The sequence below is a fragment of the Arachis duranensis genome, chromosome 2 (genome assembly GCF_000817695.3).
Source record: "Arachis duranensis cultivar V14167 chromosome 2, aradu.V14167.gnm2.J7QH, whole genome shotgun sequence".
Taxonomy (NCBI): Eukaryota; Viridiplantae; Streptophyta; class Magnoliopsida; order Fabales; family Fabaceae; genus Arachis; species Arachis duranensis.
This window is the reverse complement of record NC_029773.3, coordinates 80,116,483-80,134,810: the sequence shown is the minus strand read 5'-3', so window position 1 is coordinate 80,134,810 and position 18,328 is coordinate 80,116,483. Positions and strand designations below refer to the sequence as shown.

General features: G+C 36.5%; 2 protein-coding genes across 4 annotated transcripts in view; one reads left to right on the top strand and one right to left on the bottom strand.

Annotated features, from left to right (window-relative positions):
• The first annotated feature begins 1,246 nt into the window (after nucleotides 1-1,246).
• On the top strand, nucleotides 1,247-2,893 carry LOC107475251 (protein NRT1/ PTR FAMILY 5.4-like). The gene has a single exon (XM_016094883.1). The coding sequence runs from the start codon at nucleotides 1,247-1,249 to the stop codon at nucleotides 2,891-2,893; it is 1,647 nt and encodes a 548-aa protein (XP_015950369.1).
• The window catches only part of LOC127744749 (uncharacterized), a 21,391-nt gene continuing 5,537 nt past the window's right edge, over nucleotides 2,475-18,328 (bottom strand). Inside the window, exon 3 of one of the 3 annotated variants that reach the window (XM_052256997.1) lies at nucleotides 2,475-3,833. In XM_052256997.1, coding sequence (XP_052112957.1) covers nucleotides 3,693-3,833 — 141 coding nt within the window. In that variant the 3' untranslated portion in view covers nucleotides 2,475-3,692. Of the gene's footprint in view, nucleotides 3,859-6,949; nucleotides 7,144-18,328 lie in introns of those variants that run through there. The other 2 variants (XM_052256999.1, XR_008005775.1) reach the window with 2 other exon arrangements.

Here is an 18,328-nt window from a genome sequence, read left to right as displayed (position 1 = left end):
ATAATTTAAATTAAAAATATTATTATATGCATATTTTTTATTTAGTTTTAAATTTTTACTGCTTACCTTTCTAATCTATATTTTTAAATCTTTTCTTTCAAATATTTATTACATATAATTTAGAGAAAATACTTATGTTGTGATTAAAAGTTAGAATCAATATTTAATTGTTTAAAAAAAAATTAATTTTGTGTTAATTTATAACTATCAATATAATTTTTTTTATGCTAATATCTAATTATATTTTTATATACATAGAGAAAAAATATTATTTTTAAATAACAAGCATAAAAATTACTTATTTTTATTTGTACAACAGAATTAATACCTAATCAAATGTAAAAGTATATACATTAAATTCTTTTAAATTTTAGATAATGAATGTTAAAATTAATTATTAATAAAAAATTAAACTCTTTCACATACATGAAAATAATAACTAAAAATCATATTATTTGATTTGTTTTTATCTATGGAGAGTTTGGTCTTCTTAGCCGACGGGGACTTTTACCTATGACAGTTTTGTAAAAGTAATTTAATTTTATAAATCTTTTGTACCATAATTTATAATGTCATGACAAAACCAACATAATTTTAAAAGATTTATATTCCTATAATATTATTACGGGTAAAAATATTAGTATTATTTGCTAATTTAGTTCCCCATGTATATCAAACTAAATACGGTATATTATAAAATAAATAATAGTTTAATATCCTTTAATTTTTAGTGAGTTTTCCTTATAAATTAGGTCTTTAAATTATTACTCAAATAAATTAAAGAAGCTAAGGATATTGAAATTACATTTAAAGTTAGACTATGTAAACAGTAATAAAATTTTCATATAATAATTGTACAAAACTGGTGATCATATCATATGATAAGTTGTATTAAGATAGTCTCTTTTTTTCCTCTTCAGATTCTGAAAATGTGATTTATAACTTATTCCTTTTATATAATTGAAATAACTGAATAAGAACTGTTTTTTGAAGGTTACTTTATAGTTTCTAAAACAAAAGATTTATAGGAGATATCTCTTAGATTTTAATTATCTTCAAATGAACCGATTAAATCACTTAGATATTTACACAATGAACGAAGGAAAATATTTTAATTAGTTATGCGTGTGCATTAGAATACTAAATATATATTTAAAAGATGTGAACACAATCTATGTATTTATATATCAGATTTGTTGGCTAATGTTTTTTTTTTACAATAACATTGTTATTTATCAAATCTTCAATGTCAGATCGCAAGTACTTCGAATATTATATGGTCATTGTAGCAATTGCTCTTCTTACAATGGGAAACATCGCCGGTAAATGTTTGTCCCAAGATTTTTTCGACTCTCATTTGGAGGAGATAGCGAGAGCTAAAAAAGAAGAGTTAGGACAACAAAGCATAAACAACAATGCAAGGCTATACTATATCTCTTTTGCGTGGACGATCTTTCTATGTTTTTGTTCGTTTGGCGCAGTCGTTATTTGCTCTGTAGTTGCTGGTGATAATCCGTGGCACGGCATTAGATTTGTGTCACCATTCATGGTAGGGAGCTATATGTTGTTCTACTTTGGATATGCATGGTACAACCATGAAGATTTGCTTCCTGAAAGCAATGTTGGCAAGTTTTGTAGAGTGTGCAAAGCAGCTTATAGGAAAAGGATTTTGGCATATTTAACCACAGAAGATGGATATTACTGGAAGAATTATAAGCAGGGACATCTCTATGAGGCTAACCATGGCCAAGACCGGGTTGTAAGGTTGTTACCGCGAGTACCTTGGGGGTTTGGATGGTCGGAAAAAGCAGCTATAATTGACCAGAAACAAAGTGAAAATCATGATGTTAGTCCCCATATGCAAGAGACGAAAAGGGAGCTTTGCACAGTTAAGGAAGTTAGAGAAGCCAAGAGCATTGTGTTGTTGCTCTGTTGGGGGTTTTGCTTATTCCCTTACAGTTTTGTTGCGGCTTCTGGGAACACTTTTTTTGTTTCACAAGCGAGCAGTTTGAAAAGTTTCACGCCTAATGACATTTCCGGTCTCTTCTTACTCAAGACCACCATGACTGAGATGGTAATACCATTGCTTTTCCAGATAGTGGAAGAACCTCATGTGGCTAAGAAGATCAGCAAGATCATCATCAAATTTGGAGCCAAGAGAAAAATAAAAGATTCAACGACCGTGAAGATTGGTATTGGAATGTTTCTTGCTGCGATTTCTTGTGTCTTCGCATGGAGAGTGGAAAATCATATACTGTATTCGACAGGAATTATGAGTAAACTGGTCTTGATTCCACAATTTCTGTTGTTAGGAATGGCGGAAGCGCTTGTTGAAGGCGGTCTATCCAAGTTATTCGAGAACTATGCATCAAAATCTGTTAGTAACTTTGCTGAGCCATTCAGTAATCTGGTGAATGGTTTAGGAAAACTCTTGAGCATACCATGGTTCTTGATTTTCGACGGCTGGCTTTATGAATCAAACAACACCGCTAGCCGCCATTTGGACAGATATTTTCTCATATTAGCAATACTCAATATTGTGTCTCTTGTCGTTTTTTTAGTTTATTATTACATGTTTGTGCACAATAATGAATTTCCGGAGGACGAAGAAGAAGAAACAATGATGGAGCAAATATTGGTTGATGATGGTCTAGAATCAGACTTTGAAGATGCAAATGGCGTTGAGCAAAATTCGGCAACTAACCAAGGGCCAGAGGTTCCCGAAGAGGATAAGGAAATTGAGATGGAGCAAATATCAGAGCATGATCATGAAATAGAGCCAATTTCAGAACATGCAACGAGAGAAGAACATTTGACAACAATCTTTGAAGGAGATTCCAATCTCCAGAACAACGGGGTACTTCTTGTTGTAGTAGAAAGTAACGAAGCATAATTGCTTGTTGTTCTCATTTTAGACTTGTAATTTTTTGTTACAACAATTGTTCTAGTTACTCGATCCTCTCTCTGTTTTGAGCACCTCTTATATTGAAGGTGACTCTCTATTTGTAGTTAGTTGAACGAATCAATATGAGGTATTACTCAATGAAACCTTCTTCTCTCTAAGAGCAATTCACTTTACCAAATCAGTGTGGTACCTTCACCAAATTTGAACATGCATTCATTAATATACATCCAAAATTATCTTCCCAATTGACAGCCTTTTAGAGTGATCACGGTTAGAAATTCTTCTGTAATTCTTAGAGCATTTTTGGCATGAGGTAGTTACAGACAGGTCCTTATACCCCATCAATAGCAGAGTACTAAGAACGTAAATATAAACATAAATGTGATCTTCATAAATACAAATGGCTTATGCTTCTGTTTATGGAAAGGAAAATTGAAAATTCTTAGAAGTTTTCGCCAGATTTGTCGTTTTTAATGAATCAGTTTTTCTATATCTCTGTTTCCTCCGAGTTATTCATCTTTGCCACTCTATTAGAGTAAGTATATTGTTGTGAGCTTTGTAGACACAATATTTTGGGTATATTACCAATTTGTAACGGATCTATTGTTCTATTTTTAGAGTTGTTATTCGGTTACAACAACAACTTAGTCACTCCTTTCTTTTTGTTTTGAGCTCCTCTTATATTCAAGAGTCTCTCCCTTTCTAATTAGTTAATCAATAGTATATGGTATTATTATTCAGTGAAACACTTCTCTCCAATCTCTGGGAGCAATTTACCTTTAGGATGTCACTTGGGCAGGGGCAAGGGATTCCTCTTTGATTCCCGATCCCCGTCTTCGAGCCCAAACTCTTCCTTTCTCACCCTATTTTTGTCATAGGAAAGTAGGAAACTCTTTGTGTCATCTGGGCCATCTCCATTTCCTTCCTCCTTACAAAAAGAAAAATACAATATACTGGTACAGTCAGTGGCGCATCAGAAATTTCATAAGAGGGACCAATTAAATACAAAATAAATTAAAATATAATATAACAAAAATTATTAAAATATGATTCATAGCATATATATTAAAAGAATAATTATATTATATAAAAGTTAATATTTAATTACATACTTTAAGATTTTTGTATTTTTAAACTTGCTTGATGATGTTTCATTAAACTAAAATCATCAATTATCATTTTTGAAGTGAATTTTGAAGCAATCTCCTTTGCAATATATACAATTATATAATTCACTAAAAATTCATCTTTCATCGTATTTTAAAGTCTTATTTTAATAATTTTTATAGTAGAAAAAATCCATTCATTTGTTATTGCTGTCACAAAAAAAAAAATAAAACGAATTAATCTATCAATTAAAAGATAGATATTTGATTTTTTTTATCTCTGTCAATTTTTGATATAATTCAACAAAAATAGACAAATTTTAAATTTGGAGCTTTAACCACATTAAATTCATAATGTTATAAGTGAGAGCCACTAGGAGAGAAAAGTGTGCACCCGCAACCCTGCTGTGATAGTTTGAATTCGATGGAATAGGAAATTAGTCATTACATATCAATTGAAATTTTGTTGGGAGATGGACTATTTTAATTACTAATATAAGCTACTGAGTTAGTATAATAGTATTATTTTTATTAATTATTAGAATGAGTTATTTATTAGTAAGAGCCAATAAATAATAGCCCAATACATATTGTAAATTTTAGTTAGATTTTAATTTACAAAATTCTTTAATATATCTTTTTTTTAATCAACATCATATATAAAAACTACTTAATATTATTTACTACTACTAATTTTTTTTAAAAAAATTTGGGGGAGATCATATAACCACCTTAAACCTCCATCAATCCGCCACTGGATACAAGATACAATTTATTAGTTAGATATGTACGTGTGAAACGTCAAAAAAACCTAAGCTAAAATTATACTTAAGAATAATTTAGATATTTTATATAATGATTATGATATTTAAAAGGTGATATCTAATTTATAAAAAATCAAATTTAATATTTTATTATAAAATATAAAAATAAATTATTTTTAAATATTTAAAATTTATTATAAAAAATAAATTAAGCAAAAGTTAGACATTATATAATATATATATCATAAAATTGGTATTTTATATATCATTAGTATTATAAGACTAGGACAATTTATTCTTGCTGGCCAACTTTTAACCTAGAGCATATTTTTATAAGCTGCTTTTAGGGGGATAAGAAATTGTTGGCTTGAGACTTAATTACAGATGCCCAGCTATTAGTCACTTATTCTTTACGAACTCAATTTTATTTAGTAGAACTACAAAGGAGGATTTTCAGCATTTGTTAAATGTGTTACATTTCTATTACAACATTAGTGACCAAGTCATTAAGCAAGTCATTAGTATGTTTTAGCTATAACACACCGAAGACATAAGGAATCAGTTGGTGAATGTTCTACAAGTCCCCCATATAGGAAACATGACATATATTTGGATCTCCTCTTCATTGTTCACAAGTCCAAGAAGAATACTTTTAACTATATTAAGGATAGAGCTTTTAAGAAACTTTAACATTAGAAACAATTCTTATTTCTATTTATACATTGAGTTGTTTTAAGCTCCCAAAGACTTTAATGGATGAAATCCATAAAATGATTATGTAGTTTTGGTAGGGACAGAGAGGATAGAAAAGGAAGATGCACTGTGTGAAATGAGCTGTTATTTGTTGACCAAAGTCTCGATGGTTTAAATTTTAAGAACCTCAAAGCATTCAATATGGCTACGCTCAGAAAACATGGTTTTAGGTTGTTGAACAAGCCTAATTCTTTAATCTACAGAGTATGCAAAAACAAATACTTCAGGTATTGAAACTTTTTAAGGGCTAAATCAGGTAATAACCTCGTTGTGGTGGAGGAGTTTGCTAGAAGAAAGAAAAGTGATTAAAAAAGGGCTTGTTTGGAGGATAGGGAGGAGGAATTCAATGAAGGTGTTGATAGATGCTTCGATTGAAAATTATCCATCATTGGCCACAATTATTCAGACAAACAATGCACAACAAGCAAAATAGGTTGAATAGCTAATGATAGATCACAAAGAATGGAATCATCAAGTAGTGATAGCATAATTCAGCCAAGAAATTGCACATGCAATTTTACAAACAAAAATCATTGAATGGGAAGACAAACCTACCCGATCACTCGAGAAGAAGGGTTTGTACACTATTGCTTTGGGTTACAAGGTTGCCCACAAATTTCACCATCCACAGTTAGAATTACTTTAAACAATGTAAGTCGAAGAGACGTTGGTCTTCCTTGTGGGACTTAAAATACCCACCAAAGAGGCAAAGATCAAAGTTTTTCTATGGAGAGTATTTCATAATCAGTTACCAATAAGAAGGAGACTACATGAGATGTTACCTGCAGTTTCCTCAATTTGTTTGAGATTTGCCCAATAGGAGAAATAACTATGGCACTATTTATTGAGCTGCGCACAAGCAACAACGACGTGGTAGAACTCCAGCATGATAACCTTCACCGTGACTGATGATGCTGACAGAGTAAACTAACTAAACATAATTGGTTAGTTTGGTTAGTGCTAGTGTTGCTGTTAATAAAATTGGTTAATGATGCTGATAGTTAGTTAGTTTGTGATTGTTAGCATTGTTGTTAGTTAGCTTGTGATTAGTTTTGTGATTGTTAACAAAATTAGTTAGTTTAGTTTGTGTGATTTATAGTATGACAGCTGGCACTCTCTTGCTATAAGTACCAAAGTTAATCACTATTTAGTTAAACTCTCACTTTACCAATTTAGAAGAAGAAGAAGTTCTCTCTCTCTCTTTGTTTTCACTCTCTTTTCACACTGCATATTCTTTTTTCGTTTTCTTCTTCTCGTGTTGAGCCTGACATCCTTCATGGTATCAAAGCTCTCTCCATTCAATTCAATGGCAAATACAATACACAAGCTGAAAACTCAGTGAATCAATCAAGTATAGCTCCAAAGAATTTCACTTCTTCTCAATTTATAAGAAACTCGATGATGACAACTTCTTACAGTGAAAAGATTAGGCCGAATCAACGATTGACGGTCACAATGTGCTTCATTATATCACAGGAGAGGGAATTCTTCTAAGGTTTGACGGATCGGAACAAGTGACACCAGAATTTGCTGCTTGGAAGAGACTGGATGCGTTGCTCAAATCTTGGCTTGCTTTGATGACCAATCCTTTCACGACTTGAATGGTAGGATACATCTATTCATATGATATTTGAAAAAGATTAGATGATCATTTTTCTTCACACATTCGAGCTAAGAATAATGCAACAGAAACATAAGATTTGTAAATGAGTATGTGTTATCCTTAAAAAGAACAATTGATGCTCTAGCTTCAGTAGGAGAACCGATGCATGAAAGTGATCATGTTAATGCTTTGTTGAATGGGTTAACTAAAAAATATAGATTTGTAATTATTTCAGTTATGGCAAGACTAGTGAGTATTTCAGTGGGAGAATTAGAGACTTTGTTATTGACTCATGAGAGTATGTTAGAAAGGATAAGAAAACCATAATCGTTTATACAAACAAATGTGGCACAAAGTGCACCAGGATATTCTTAGAACTATAACACAAGAGGCAGTTTCAGAGGAGACTACAGGAGTAGAGGTGGTGGCAAGATCATCAAAGGTGGTCGAAATTTCTATAACGAGAATAGACAATTTGGTGGAAACAGTTCCATGTTTGAAGAGAATGGACAATTTGGTGGTAACAGCTCCTGGTTTAGAACTTAGTTCTATAATGATTCAAGGTATGACTCAAGGTTTGAAGGTGGTGATGGCTCCAGATTTGGTGAAAGGTAGCATTATAGTGGTTCAAGGATGACTAATGGTACCAAACCTGTTTGTCAAGTGTGTGATAAGCTAGGGCATACTGCAAAGATTTCCTGGTATAGGTATGAAAGGCCAGAAGGTTCCAGAGCTCAATATGAAGGCTTAAACTCACAAAAATCTACAAAGTTCACAAGCAGATATGAGCAATGTATTGGCTACGCCTACAACATTGTAAGATCAGAGTTGGTATCCAGATTCGGGTGCTACACACCACATGACTTCTGATAAGCAAAATCTGGTTGAGAGAGAAAAGCATGAAGCTACAAATCAAGTAATTGTGAGAAATAGATCAAGTTTGTACATCAACCTTATTGGAAATTCTTATTTTAAAACTGATTTGAGTAATAGAGAATTCTTGTTGCAGAAGTTGCTACACGTGCCTGATATCACAAAGAATTTACTTAGTGTGTATAAATTATGTTGTGATAATAGTGTCTTTTTTGAATTTCACTCTAATGGTTGTTGTGTGAACTCTCGGGAAACTAAAGAAATTGTCATACATGGAAAAGTTGAAAGAGGAATGTACAAGTTTCTCAACTTCACTCTATTAAATAAATCAGCTGCTTTTGTTTCAATCGTGTCCACTATTGACCAATTTCTTTTGTCGCAATACAAATTGGGTCATGCCGCAAATAATGTTGTTTCTTCTATTTTAAAGTCTTGTAATATTTTTTCTTCTTTGAATAAAAACCCCTGTGCATCTTCTATATTAGAAAGTCCTATAGTATTCCTTGTCCTTCGTCAAATTCTTTGTACACTGCTCCACTGCAATTAGTATCTACAGACATTTGGAGCCCTGCTCCTGTTCCAGATTTAAATGAAAATTTTTACTTTGTTGTCTTTATTGATGCTTGCAATAAATACACTTGGTTCTATCTCATCAAAACTCGATATCGAATCAAATCAATTTTTAAATATTTTCAACAAATGGTTGAGTTGCAATTAAATTCTAAAATTAAGATGCTTTAGTCTGACAATGTTGCTGAGTATGTGAGCTTAGCCAGGGATTTATAAGTGCAGGGTATTCTACATAGATGTTCCTGTCCGCATGAGCATCAGCGAAATGGCAATGTCGAGAGAAAGCACATGCACATAGTGGAGAAGAGTTTAACAATGTTAGCAGGAGCTGGAATGCCAATTAAATATTGGGAAAATGCCTTTATGACAGTAGTGCATCTCATAAACAGGTTGCCAACCCAGATTTTGCATGGTCAGTCGCCATTTGAGAAGCTATTTGGAAAGGAGTTTGGTTACACAAGCCTAATAATTTTTGGGTGTTTGTGTTTTTCACATTTGAAGCCATACAATAGGCACAAATTGGGATTCAGATCATCTTCATGAAGTTTTCTGGGTTATAGTGCAGTACACAAAGGTTACAAGTGCCTTACTACACAAGATAAAGTTGTGATCACTAGTAATATAGTATTTGATGAGCAGTATTTTCCTTTCAAAACTGGTTCTGCACCTCCTTTAATTTGGTAGTTGATTCTAGTTCAATCTCTAATCCTTATTCACCTCCAGTCATTTCTTTACTAAACTTAAACCTTGCTCAACCCTCACACAATTCTTGTAACATTGCAAATAGCTCCTCTCTCCAAACTCCAACTCCAATACTCACACCTCCATCTAACATTATTGTGTCCAACACCAGCTCCCAGTCACAAGTACAAACAAGAGCTTCCTCAATCTCACCTCTCTCAAACCCAGCCTCCAACAACAACAACCTCACCAGCAATAATTTTCTTTTCACAGCACCTTTGGCTCCATCTACAACACCAATACCTGTTCCTATTTCAGACTTTGAAATTCTGCTTTCCTTTGCTGATGATCCCTGATAAACCCATATTTTGTGATATATTTTGCGCTTAATTTGAGTGATTTATTCAATCCTTCACCCACTTATTCACATTAATTGTATGGTTTTACTTTCCCTTCCTTATTATGTGATGTATGTGAAAAACATGTTTCCTAAGCTTTAAAATTAATTATTTTAATTACCTTTATTTCCATTTGATGACGTGATTAGTGTGTTGAGTAGTTTCAGATCTTCTAAGGTAGGAATGACTTAAAGGATGGAAAGAAAACATACAAAAATGGAAGGAAAGCACAAAACGGAGTTTCGGAGAAACTGGCAGCGACGCGGCCGCATGGACGACGCGACCGCGTGCCAAGAGCGAAGAAGCAGCGACGCGGCCGCATGACTGACGCGAACGCGCATCTTGAGCCAATCGCATATGACGCGGCCGCATGACTGACGCGACCGCGCGACAAGGAAAACTCCAATCGACGCGACCGCGTGACCCACGCGGACGCATGACAGAGGCCACGCACCAGAAATTACAGAAAACGCTCATAGCGGATTCTGAAGCCCTTTTTGGCCCAAATCCAAGTCCAGAAGGCATAGACCAGAGGTTATGAAATGTGGGAATGCATCCATTCAAAGAATCTCGAATTTTTATTCACTTTCGATGATTTAGGTTTAGTGGGAGAGAGGTTCTCTCCTCTCTCTTTAGGATTAGGATTTAAGACTTCTCTTAGTTTTAGGAGTGACTCTCGATCCCAGGTTCAATGTTCTTTTACTTTATATTTATCTCTTATTCTCAGATACTTTAATGCTTATATTAATTATGTTGCCTATTTGGCTTAAGCCACATTCATGATGATTTCCTTATTTAATGTTCCTTGAGGTATTTCAGTTTAATATTGCTTTCTTTTATTTATGCCATTGATTATTCCCAATCTGAAGACATTTTCATTCCAATAGAATTAATTTACTTTTCCCTTTTTGGTCTTGGTTAAGAAATCAGTAACTCAGGAGTTATCTTAGTTCAACATAATTGATAATTGTTATCTTTGCTAATTGAACTGAACTTCAATAATTCCAACCTTTTCTTAGGAAATAAATAGGATTCGAAGGTCAACTAATTAGTCCTTGACTTTCCTTTGCTTTAGCAAAGGTTAACTAAGTGGAATTAAGATTCAAATTTCATTATTATTGATAAGAATAACTAAGTCTGGACTTCCAATTTCTCATACCTTGCCAAAAGGTTTGCTTTAAAGTATTTATTTATTTTAATTGCCATTTAAATTATCTGCCATATTCATTCCTCACTCTCAACCCCAAAATACACTTTTTCATAACCAATAATAAGAACACACCTCCCTGCAATTCCTTGAGAAGACGACCCGAGGTTTAATTACTCGGTTATCAATTTATTTAGGGGTTTGTTACTTGTGACAACCAAAACGTTTGCACGAAGGGATTTCTGTTGGTTTAGAATCTATATCTACAATGCGACTGTTTTTATAAAATTCTTTACTAGCAAAAATCCTAACGTCAAAATGGCGCCGTTGCCGGGGAATTGCAAACGTGTGCCTTATTAAGACAACGACCATTCTATAATGCATACCCAGCTGAAAGATTTGGTGGACCGCCTTGTAGCTACCAACAAGCCCCACCCTATACTCAGAGATCATCCTCTCAACATAACTTCGAACCACCACACTCACAAGCTTCTTTTCACCATTCACTACCACATGATCCTTATCCACCCCAACACCAATCCAATTACTCCCAAGAACCACCAGTCTCCCATACACCATGCCCATATCCATCAAAGCCAGAATCACAGATTCGCCTCGAAGAATCAATAAACCAATTTAATGCAACCCTTCATCAACTGGAGCAAGCAATAAATCAATTATCTTCCAGACGTTCGGACACTCAATAGAATCTCATGGCTTCATGTGGAGAATCTAATGAAGAATATGTTAAGGAGAAGACACGAGAACCTCCGGTGGACAGCATAAAGCCTAACTTCGTACTGGGACAAGTAGAGGATGCTGTCATTATAGAAGAGGAAGAGTTGGTTGAAGATTTAGGAGATGCTGACCCGCCACCTGAATCCAGAGTTGTGAAAAATTCCGTCAAGGATGTTACAATTGATGCTACCAAGGATGTTGCGCAGCCTCCAATGTAGATATCTTATGAAGAACTGGACGGAATAACCCAAGATACAAGTTTCCTTAATGATGATGATCACAAGCCGAGTTCTCTTAGCAATGAACTTGCATCCGCAAGTGAATTCTTTGAGACAGAAGAATCTTCCCCAAGTGAATACGAAGATGATGCAGAGGTCGTCTTTTCTCAACCTCCCAATTATGACTTAAGCGATGAGGAAGATATCAATGACTTTGATTAAGACATGGGTGAAGTTGAAGAAATTTGTAAGGAAGTGAAGGAATTCACAGGAGACCACAAGGGAGTAGAGCTTGCAGAACCACTGGAAACACTGACCCCAAGGCCACTACCACTCAACACAAACTTCAAGTGGGTAAAATCCGTGACCTCTATCTTCAATTTTTCACTTGAATATGGTTTGCTTGAAACAGATGGCCAGCTTAGAGCTCTTTGCGATTTTAAGAGAAAAAGGAAAATGACTCGCACTCATCGCTGGTATGCAAGATCCAATGAGGTTTTGCACTTCAATTTGAGGTGCAGAAGTTGGTGTCAAGCTCACTTGATAGGATCTCGGAAAACGTTTGGTCATCTTAGTGAGAATCTAATTTCCAAACTGCCCGAATGGAAAAGTATAGATCAAAACAAAGGCGGATTTGGAACCAAAGTTTGGGATCCTGGAAAATACTCTGATATTTATCACTCCGGGAGTCTGAAAATCTATTTGAAGCTGCTCAGAAGCTTCACATGCCTAGTTTGGGACCCCGGAGGCTATTGGCATTCCAAACATTGGTGGAGATTTTTGGATGAATTTAAACATAAGCCGCCATAACAGGAAGCTCATCAAATGTCCAACTTAAGGACTTTAACTAAAAGTGCTAAATGGGAGACAACCCACCATGGTATGATCGTTCCTTCCTCATTTTTATTTGTTTCAAGTTTTATTTTATTTTATTGTATTGAACCTGGAGTTTTACATAACATTCATATTGGCATTGCATTTTGCATACGTGCATAAAAAAAAGGGCGTGGGACGCAACCGCATCACTCATGCAATCGCGTCGGTTGCGATAAAACACCCCCACGCGTCCGCGTCATCCACGCGGTCTGCGTGACCTGGAAATCGGCGTAAAAGATCCAACGCCCAGAAAGTTAGGCTGGAATCGTGCGGCCATTGTGCGTTTCGCACAAAACACCCACGCGATCGCATCCCTGACGCGATCGCGTCACATGCACAAACATTAATCCCATGCGACAGCGTGAGCGACGCGATCACGTCAAGAGGATTGCACACCACCCAAAAGGAGAATGAGAGTTGCGCTGACACGACAGACAGAGAGTTGCGCTGACACGATGCTGGAATCGTGTGTTTAGCACAATTTCCAGCCACGCGATCGCATGCCTCAGGCGATCGCGTCATTCCCTCTTTTACCCATTCCACGCGATCACGCGACCCAAGTGATCACGTCAACCCCACTTCATCCCAGCCACGCAACCGCGTGCTCCACGCGATCGCGTGGATTCAAATTATAACCCCCTGTCACGCGAACCCTATCAGTCGCACCCCCCTCCCGAAACCCTCTCCCCCCTCTCTTCCTCTCCACCACCCAACCACCACCCAGCCACCACCACCGGCCACCACCGCCCCCGCCGACCACCCAGAACCCACCGCCACGCCACCCCCTTCCTCCTTCCCCCTCTTTCTTCTTCTCCTCTCTCCTCTTCTCCCTCCACTCTCCTTCATTAGCCTACCAGGTTCCGCATCACGTCACCCTTCTATCCATTCGTAGTTACTTCATATTTTTCTATTTTTGTTCATATTTAGGCTAGTTAGATATGCATGTTGTAGTGGATTCTAGGTTGTTAGGTAGCCTAGGATGTGGTTAGTGGATTTAGGTCTGATAATTGCGCTGTTCGTGTTTCTTGCTTTATGCTTTTCGCAATTCTGCTGTTTCTGTGATATTGCTATTGTTCATATGCTATGATTTCCTGTTTCATGCTGCTTTTTACATTGCCTTTTTCATGTTCATACCCCTTATATGTGATTGCAGCTATGTTTATTTTTTATTCATATGAACTATTCTGCTGCTGTTTATTTTCTGGGATAGTCCAATTTTAGCTGAAATGCTGCCCAATTTTCTGTAAAATATTTCCATTCATGTCTTGGTTTTGGCATTTTCAACTGTGCTTTCCTTAGCTTTCACCAATCCAATCCATGAATGCCAGGGCACGCATTCTTATTCTCTTTGATCTCCTGGTTCTCAAATTGTATTGTTGATGTTTGATTCCAATTTTTTGCCATTTCTATCTCTATCTGAATCATCATCAACCTATTTGCCTATTTGTTTTCCTATTTTTATTATATCCTGGTTTTTTGTTTTTCAGGATGTAGGATTCCCAGAGAAAGGGAAAAGGAAAGGCTACCACTGGCAAACGTAAGAGAGGAGATTCATCTATGTCTATCATAGATCTGATGCATGATGCCTCCTGGCGGGAAAAAAACTTTGCCCAGGAGAAGGCTGACCAGCTACTCCCTGCTACTGATCCCATCAAGTTTGCAAACCGATACTGCGAGTTGAAATATCCGGCGTTTGCAACCTCCAGGCACCTGTACTTAGAGCGGACTCTGAAAATCCCAAATGAACTCCAGCAATACACCTCTGATCAAATCAAAGAAAGAGGCTGGTTCTTCCTGGAGAGAAACCTTACAGAAGTCAATGCATCTTGGGTAAGAGAATTTTACTGCAATTACTCATCACTTCCCTAGATGCAGTGAACCTAAGAGGCAAGCAGATACTGGTCACTGAAGAGGCCATTGAGGACATTTTGCAGCTCCCACCTAAGTCCGATCAACCTGATGGTTACAAAAGGGCTGAGGAGGACATGCGCTTTATGCGATTTGATTGGGATGCAGTCAAGGCGAGAATTGCCCTTGACCCGACTGTTCCATGGGAATTGGGTCAGGACACCACCATGCCTAAGGGAATCAAGCAGATTTACTTAAATGGTGAGGCTCGGCTATGGCACCAGATCTTGAGCAACTATGTTATGCCGAGTACCCATGAGACCGTGATATCGGCCGCTATGATCACCCTCCTTTGGTGTGTGATGGAGGGTAAGGACCTGTACCTGCCACGCTTTATCCAGTCCTACATGGCCAGGGTCCACGTCCGAGGCACTCTTCCCTTTTCCTATTTGGTTACCCAACTGGGCCGTCGAGCTGACGTGCCTTGGGAGGATGCCGATGAGAAGCCACCGGCTGCAGACTGCAGGAAGATTATTCCTCACAATAGGAACTTTCTAGCTTTGGGCTACAGACCCCCACCCTTCACTGCTACTGATGAGACAGCCACACCTTCCGCTGGTCCTTCTTCCTCCACAGCTACCCCTGCTACCACTACTACACCTCCACCTGCCTCAGAGCCAGTTTATCACCTAGTGCACCGCTTGTTTCAGCAGCTAGACAGGATGGAGCGCCGCAACCGGCGCCGGTATGAGAGATCTGAGCGTCGCAGCTGGCGACGCTATGAGCACCTGAAGCTGTTGATACGATCTGGCGGCGACATCCCCTCTGAGCCTGACACACCATCAGAGCCATCTGAGGAGGAGGCGGATGAGCACGAGGCGGAGACCCATCCACAGAGCGAGACTGCGCAGGCAGGCACTGAGCAGGCTGCGCCACAACAGGAGCTCCCACATCATATCCAGGCTGCAGATCTCGAGATCCCTATCCAGTCAGCACCTCCTCTGCAGCAGCCAGATCCTCAGACCACCACCACAGAGACTCCAGCTACCCATCCTTCCGGAGCTGACACTCCTTCACACCCAGCCTGAGTGAGCATCGAGGACGATGCTTTATTTTAAGTGTGGGGAGGTCGCCATCTCTGGCATACTATTTTGGTGAACCACTACAGACCCTTCTTTTTTTTATTTTGGCTATTTTTCTGTATTTTTCTCTTTATTTTTATTTCTATTTTCCGAGTACTTATACGTTGCTACTTTCATGTATTTTTACTCTATTTCTGCATTTTGCACTTTAGTTCATATTTTAGCCATTTAGTTTAGTTTGCAGTTCTAACTTATTAGCTATAGAGTATGTGGATTAATTAGTATAGTTTACCCTTTTGGCATATAAAGTTTAATTTGATCAAAATAAAAGGAGTAGACTAGGAAATTTAAACAAGATCAAAACAATCCACACACTTTGTATATAAAGTATTACATCATGTAGTTAAGTTAACAACATTTTATCAAGGAGGAACACTAAAACTTTAGCCATCCAATATATTTTACATTGAGAATAATGGGAATTTTTAACTAAACCTCCATGACATACATAATTGATATATGATTTTTGAGTTTGAGAACATACAGCCTGTGAGTTTTGAGCTTAATTGTATGGCTACATTTAAACCATAATATTTTATTCCTGTGTGTTTCATCCTTCTTTTTTATTCTGGTGTTCTTTGCTTTATTTTAATCTATATGTCCAGTTATAGAATATAGATACATACCAAGAGAGTGATTGAGGCCTTGTTTGATTTTAACTCACTTATCCCAAATAAAGCCTACCTTTTACATCACCTTTGTTAGCCCCCTTGAGCCTTTTAATCCCTTCTGTTTTATAACCACATTACTAGCCTTAAGCAGCAAAACAAAATAAAAATCCCAAGTTGAATCCTTGGCTAACTTAAGATAGATTTTGTGTAATATTTAAGTATAGAAAATTTTATGGGAACGTGGAATGATAGAAAGTAGGAAATTAAATTAAACAATTCATGTGAAAATAATTTGGGAAACATGCTCATGTGAAGTTGAAATAAATTAATTGCCATGTGTAGAAAAAAATTTTTTTTAAGGGGATACAAAAGAATTCCCCAACTGCAAAATAAAGCAATGCACATGGGACAAATTACAACATGAGCATGTAACATAAAAAGTGGAAAAATGTGGGAATTAGGTGAAGAAGTTCTACTTTACAAGATATGTATGTCAGGTGAGATCTTAGACTAATCAAGGATTCACTTATTAGCTCACTTTGCCTTATACATATACCCTTACCTTTACCTTGGCCCCATTACTACCTTAATTAAAGATCTCATGATTTTTGATATGTCTATATTTTATAATTGTTGATTGGTTTGAAGAAGAACAAAGTTATAGAAAGCAAGGATAAAAAGAAGAATAGAGTGATCAACCCAATAAACACTGAGTGATTAGAGAGTAAACACAAAATCCAGTGAGGGTTCAATAACTCATTAACATATATCTATGCTTAATTTGTTAATTGTCTTGCAAGCTTATAAAATAATTTTCTTCCCATCTCAAGTGTAAAAGTGCTTTAACATTATCTAGGGTTGGCTATATATATATATGATCCCTTGGGAATGTGAATTAATTTAACTACATGTAAGCTTTATATATGAGTGAATAAATTAGAATTGCATCATGCATTTAGTTAGTTGCATTTAGATTAGAATTGCATTGCATGGCATTCCACCACTTCAACCTTACTTTTTACCTTGGATATAGCATGAGGACATGCTATTGTTTAAGTGTGGGGAGGTTGATAAACCCATATTTTGTGATATATTTTGTGCTTAGTTTGATTGATTTATTCAATCCTTCACCCACTTATTCACATTAATTGTATGGTTTTACTTTCCCTTCCTTATTATGTGATGTATGTGAAAAACATGTTTCCTATGCTTTAAAATTAATTATTTTAATTACCTTTATTTCCATTCGATGTCGTGATTAGTGTGTTGACTAGTTTCAGATCTTCTAAGGTAGGAATGACTTAAAGGATGGAAAGGAAACATGCAAAAATGGAAGGAAAGCACAAAACGGAGTTTCGGAGAAACTGGCAGCGACGCGGCCGCATGGACGACGCGACCGTGTGCCAAGAGCGAAGAAGCAGCGACGCGGCCACATGATTGACGCGACCGCGCGACAAGAAAAACTCCAATCGACGCGACCGCGTGACCCACGTGGACGCGTGACAGAGGCCACGCACCAGAAATTGCAGAAAACGCTCATAGCGGATTCTGAAGCCCTTTTTGGCCCAAATTCAAGTCCAGAAGGCATAGACCAGAGGTTATGAAATGTGGGAATGCATCCATTCAAAGAATCTCAAATTTTTATTCACTTTCAATGATTTAGGTTTAGTGGGAGAGAGGTTCTCTCCTCTCTCTTTAGGATTAGGATTTAGGACTTCTCTTAGTTTTAGGAGTGACTCTCGATCCTAGGTTCAATGTTCTTTTACTTTATATTTATCTCTTATTCTCAGATACTTTAATGCTTATATTAGTTATGTTGCCTATTTGGCTTATGCCACATTCATGATGATTTTCTTATTTAATGTTCCTTGAGGTATTTCAGTTTAATATTGCTTTCTTTTATTTATGTCATTGATTATTCCCAATCTGAAGACATTTTCATTCCAGTAGAATTAATTTACTTTTTTCTTTTTGGTCTTGGTTAAGAAATCAGTAACTCAGGAGTTATCTTAGTTCAACATAATTGATAACTGTTATCTTTGCTAATTGAACTGAACTTCAATAATCCCAACCTTTTCTTAGGAAATAAATAGGA